This window comes from Poeciliopsis prolifica, unplaced genomic scaffold (assembly GCF_027474105.1).
Source record: "Poeciliopsis prolifica strain line A6 unplaced genomic scaffold, Auburn_PproV2 SCAFFOLD001, whole genome shotgun sequence".
Taxonomy (NCBI): Eukaryota; Metazoa; Chordata; class Actinopteri; order Cyprinodontiformes; family Poeciliidae; genus Poeciliopsis; species Poeciliopsis prolifica.
The window spans coordinates 11,905,371-11,911,456 of NW_026562376.1; the positions used below are offsets into that span (position 1 = coordinate 11,905,371).

At 33.7% G+C, this 6,086-nt stretch overlaps 1 protein-coding gene across 3 annotated transcripts in view; it reads right to left on the minus strand.

Moving 5' to 3' along the window:
- wwox (WW domain containing oxidoreductase) overlaps positions 1–4,710 on the minus strand; it is a 157,703-nt gene extending 152,993 nt beyond the window's left edge. For all 3 annotated transcript variants that reach the window (XR_008605819.1, XM_055027698.1, XM_055027700.1), the window contains exons 1-4: positions 4,485–4,710; positions 3,239–3,303; positions 2,772–2,829; positions 2,413–2,582 (exon numbers count right to left, since the gene is read on the minus strand). Coding sequence is in view for 2 of the 3 variants with exons in the window: in XM_055027698.1 (XP_054883673.1) it covers positions 2,413–2,582; positions 2,772–2,829; positions 3,239–3,303; positions 4,485–4,591 (400 nt within the window). In the remaining variant the exon portion in view is untranslated. The remainder of the gene's footprint in view (positions 1–2,412; positions 2,583–2,771; positions 2,830–3,238; positions 3,304–4,484) is intronic.
- Positions 4,711–6,086: the final 1,376 nt, after the last annotated feature.

Sequence of the window (6,086 nt, forward strand, 5' to 3'; positions counted from 1 at the left end):
TCTATGCAGTTCCAGCAAAAGATAATTACAGGTGGGAATGTGGCGTCTTTTGCAGTTACTTGTAAATAATATGGGTTTAGTGAAATCCTTCTTTCTTCTTAAAAAAGAAGGCGGTTAGTTGAACACCTCTACAGTTCCACTAAATATTTCCTGAATGGTGTGATTAAGCTTGCATGCATGCAGATGGCTTAAAAATGTTATTTTAGAAGTACCACTGTTTTAAAAGGAATATTATATTTTATGTTTTAATATCTGATAAATGCTTCTGGCATCTCCGTAATCCATACTACTTAGATGAAATATACAAAAGTATCACTGTCAAAATTACATTTTGTAAAAAAAAAAAAAAAAGAAACACATTGATTTTGGCACCACAAAGTGAAAACTGGTAATAAATAAAATGATTGCTTCTAACATCATCTTTTATTTTAGCCACAAAAAAAAAGTTACAGTGAATGATTAAAAAAAGATGGGTTTTTTTTAAACGAATGGTTACACCAACAACAGATGTATGGACAGTTAGCTGTCCATCAAGGACAATGCCTTTTTGTCATGTTCTAAAGGTTGAATTTAAAAAATAATTAATTAAATAATTTGTTATCATATGTTACATTAAGATTAGTCAACTCTTACAAAATTTTAAGAACTGAAATACACTTCTTAACTAAATTGTACAAAAATATGAAGTTAACAGACTGATTGAACTGAAGCACAACACACTTGAGATAAACATTTCTATTTAATTTCTGGTTTTACTACAGTTCATAAGAATAGATCTTAGTAAATTATGTTTGTGAAATAAGGATTAAAAAACTTTGATACAAAAGTAGACAAAAACACCTATTGTTTCTCTTTCACAGCTGCTCGGTTATTGCACCATCCTAAGGTCGTTTTTGTTACACCTTGTCTTACCATTTTTCCTCCAAAAAACTGAATAAAAAATTTTGTTATGAATAATAAGCTCCACAGACAAAAAAAACAGACATCTTAACAATAAACAAATAGATGAATTGTTGAAGCTCCACCCAACTCAATAGGCACGTTATGTCTGTTGTGATTATATTACACACAACTGGCCTCCATTTACTAAGTAAGTGACGGTGATAGGTTGGACTGGATTTCTATTTAATATATCAAAGTGAAAGTGCTTCATTTCAATTGCATACTGCACTTTTTAGATATATATCAGTAAAAGAACTTGAAAACAATTCTGCACTACCTTATGATGGTCTAACACATGAAATCCCAGTGAAATACACTGAGAATTGTGCCTGTGCTGTGAAATTTGAAACTTTTTAAAGAGTGTGTGTCTGATATTGAGAGGTAGGCACTGTGGCAGGAATAAGCAGAGTGAAGAGCGAGAGTAAGCAAACTTCACTGCTTTAAAAAGTATTTTTAGTACAGTGTACATACAGTGTGTCTGAAGGTGGAACAAACTCCAAGGGCACCACTCTCTTGCCACAGGAAGTAAATGTATCTCTTCTAAAGAAGATTTTTCAAAATACTTTACACCTAAAAAATCATCACTAAGTCCATCCTTCTGTGATAAATATTTGTCCCAAATGGACTTATTTAGTTCAAATCAGGAACCATAAGCTACAAATGCAGATTCTGGATGAGTAAATATAAAATTTACCTTTTTTCAAAATAAGTCTTAAATGATTTTCTTTAAAACAACAGATGGATAAATCACATCATGGATCATCTATTTTCCATGAAATCATTAAAGACTCTATCCAAAGATTAAAACAGCAGCATCTAGTCGATGAAGTCTTTGTTCAGTGAAGGCCCCAGAGCAGCTGTAAATCTATATATTATATTTCTGCCCTGCAGCAGCACATAATAGACACGCACAGCAATAACACTGCTGTGATTTTTCTATGGACAACGAATTTGAATATAAAGACAATTAACGGTTTTATGTTTATTTGATCTCCCTCACGTTGTCATTATCTAGCTCGCACAAAGCTGCAAGTGTGAACAAATGGCCAGAGCTTGTGCTAATCTAAACTAAAGCAAAAAAGGAAATGCATTTGTTTCCAGGCCATTATATGGTGAGTCGTGCATTTGCTGGGTACAAATGGATATCATTTATTACAGTTAACAATGACATCCAATTCAGCCCTGCTAATGAACTTCAATGCAGTCATGTTCGGTATTAAGGAGTGATTTGTTGAGTCTAAGTGTATCATTTTGGAAGCTAATGTTGATGAATGTCTGCTTGTGGAAGGATGGGGACATAAAGGGGAGTCACTGTGTTAGAGCGTCCTCCTATTGAGGTGCACTGTCGCCACCTGGTGGAAATATCGGGGTAATGCAGTTGTTTGGGTGTTTGTTCTTTCTTAGTTTCAGAAACAATTGCCAGCATATAAAAATAGTGATTAAAGACACAAAACAGATACTCGGACTTACCAATACCAGAGTTGCCTCCTGTGATGAGGACCACTTTGTCAGAAAGGTCACGCCCCTGAAGAATTTCCAACGCAGCAGTGTTTCCATCATAACGCTTTGGCTTTATCATTACGTCCTCCACTGTAAACGCCTGCCGGGGGTCAAAATAGGTGGTCCGCTTGTTGATGTGACTGAAAGAGACAGAAATTCACAAGATTTTGTGAATCATGCAATACCTTTCATAAGTATTCATACTCACTAAATCACTTTACAATTCAAACTTTATCCTACTGCATTGGGGATATTAGATACAGTTCAAGGGAAATGACACATAGGTTTCATTTTGACAAAGAGGTTTTTTTTCCAACTTGTTTACTTACTCAACATAAATTTTCTGTCCTTTTTCATCAGTCTCCTGTTCCCAGCCATATGGTAAATCTGCAAAAGAAAAATTCATATAAGTTTGGTTACAGGATAATAAATATCAACATTTGTATACCCACTGTACCTTCTTAGCAGCTTATTACTGCACACAAATGCATAAGAATTCAACGCAATGTGAGCACTGACGCAACTTTATTTGACCTCATACATGTTCACAAAAATAATTTTCTTAACCTATGTTCTATAAATCAGTGGAACATGCTAGGTTGTTTGTAAAATATGGATTGGGAAACCACTGGGGGTCAGAAATCAATGTGTGAAATCTTTAGAAACCAAACTAAATCATGAACAATATTTCTGTTAACATATAAGCAATATGTTTGTATTATTATTAACTTGTAGCTTTAGTGAGAAGATGAACAATTTGGAAATCTAAGTATTAAATATATCGCTCCAGACAAACCTCCAGCACAACGTTTTTTCTTTCCTGTCTTAGGATGCTCCCACTGTGTCTTCATTTCTTCATGGCTGTTGGCACAAAGGGAACAATAAGGACCACATAACCCAGCATGCCACCTGACCTGTCTTGACAGTATTTAGTGTGACAATATATCACATGTAATGTGAATTAAAATGAGCTAAAAGAAGGCAGACTTCTTAAGCTGAAATGTTGAATGTTAACTCAATATTTCAAAAGTACTGTTATTTTTTTTTTTTAAGTACTTCAGAAACTGTTAAGAAATGCAAGGTTATTGTGGTGTAGAACAAATGAGGCTTAATGTGTCCTAAATTCAACTAATGAACAAATGATCTGCTGGGATAAAAAAAATGTCACCTGGTCGTAATGTTGCCTACACTAAAACCTCATCTTCAATCTTTGTCAGTAGGAGTCTGTCTCCATACAGCATTTTCACTCTGAAACATTCCTGGCCTCCAAAGATCTCCACATATATCACACAAGGTTTCTACCTTTCTTTAAGCTAAATTTAAGACTTTGCAAGATTTAAGTTTGAGATCTATACAAATAATTTAGAATAATATTCTAAACTGAATGTACTTGCTTAAGTTTTCACATTACATTGCCGTTTTAGACATGTAACTGTTACCCAACTAAATACCTACAGTAAACTGAAGACATACATTCATACTTTTATAGACTCTAAGTGAAAATCCCTCTTCTGACATCATTATTCTATTAATAAGGGTAATAAAATTTGACCCTTTTTTCCTCAATGGACTCAAAATATCTCTAAACAACTGAATTTATCTTTCTTATAAGCACAGGAAAAGTGTGGTAGTTCTCAAATCAAAGTATGATTAGTCTTATCTGTAGTCCCCTGATGATGACATCACAGATTTTCTGGCAGCTTTACAATGCAGTGAAAATTTGTATCAATTCCATTTGTATCTTTTTTTGTGGAAGATACTCTATGTTATATAAGAGCACATAAAACAAATCAAAATCTCTCACAAGAAAAACCTGACTGAATACAAAAAACAGTTTTCAAGTGATGATCACTTATTAAGTGAAAAAGTTACATCCAGACATTAAGGCCACCCCAAACTATGTGAGCTCCCTTCATTTTATGAAAGCTTAAATAGCTGCAGCTAAAGAAAATTGTTTATTTTAACACTAATTTACACATAACACTGACGCCTGAGTCCAGCAGGGATAGTCTGACAGCGCACATCCAGAGGTTCCCACTCACTTTGCATAGTAAACCCAACCGTCTTTGGTGGACCTCTCTTCCCATCCAGGCGGTAACTCGTCTTCACTGTCCGTATCGTCCATACCAGCGTATTTCAGAGCTGCCATTGCTCAAGCTTTCCACAGACACGGCGCTGTTTCGCGGACAAGCACAGTAACAGCTACAGAGGTAGCTGTTCTGGGAGATTAAAAACGCTATCAGAAAAATGCTCACCCGGCACTTCCGCAACAACATGCTGACGACAGCCGAAGTGCCTTCTGGGATATTGAGGAAATTAATCCGTCCCGTAAGCGTTGTAAAAAATACAATTTAATGCGGACGCAAATGTGTCAGAGAAGGCTTCAGTTTGTGAAAGGCAAACTAAAGCCTTTCAGTGGAGAAAGGTTTCCGTGGAGTTAAATTTGTTTCACAATTATTAAATTAAAAAAAACATATATATATATATATATATATATATATATATATATATATATATATATATATATATATATAAAAATTGTGATCAAAACTTTTAATAAACAGAAATAAGATCTTTATAACTAACTTTTTCACATTATAAGAAAAATTTGTGATGAAAAGGAGTCAAAGTTTTGATCACAATTTTTAGTTTTTTTATTTAACATTAAAAGTTTTGGTCACTATCTTATTTTATTTATTTATTATAATAGTTTTTTTGATTGAATGATTGTGACAGCTGAATGTAACCTCTAACCATGAAAGGATAAGCAGTATTGATGATAGATGAAAGGAATAATAGAATTTGTTTTTGCTTTCTTTATTATTTTTTCTGTTTGTTCTTGTTTTTTGTTTTGTTTTATTTTAAAATGCATTGGATCATACGATAAAAAAAATTAACTTTCAACAAGAATCATGAATGGTAAGCAAACAAAGATGAAGCAGTGAAGCTAATATCACCAGATTGCAATCCAATAAGATTGCAATCCAATCAAAATAAAACTGAAATAGGACATAAAAATCACTTTGCATGTAAGTAACATGATAATTTACAACTTTGAGTTTGGTAATTGTCTGATTGCCTCGCCCTGAACAGGACCTCGCCAGTTCCTTTGTATGCAAAACCAGCTCCATCTACCTGTTCCTGCTGCATTACCTGCCTGTTAACCACACTATTCTCCTGTCACGGGTGACCTGCCTGACTGGAAAGTTTACAATGTGAATTGAACATTTATTGAACTTGGAAGTTCCAAAAATTGGACTTGCAAATTCATTTATTGAACATCATCTTTACAAAAAAAGTGGAAAAGGAAATTCTGAATTATTTACATGATAATCTATAAAATAACATATTATTTGGTTACAGTGTATAGGTCCTGGCTGGGTCTCAGTGTGTTCAATTTTTGCATTCACAGCACACCCAAAAACACTTCAATTTAATTTATTGCTTATCTCTAATAGAAGCAGGGGGTTACAGACGTCTTTTTCATACTTTTTTAAATAAATATTTGATTGCCTGGAACTCAGCAAATATATAAAAAGCTAAGGAAATAATTGAGATTTTCACTGTTAATTTGATTTTCATGTATTTGCTAAATTAACGCATTCAAAGAATTATAAATTTTCATTTACTTACCTAGATTTCAT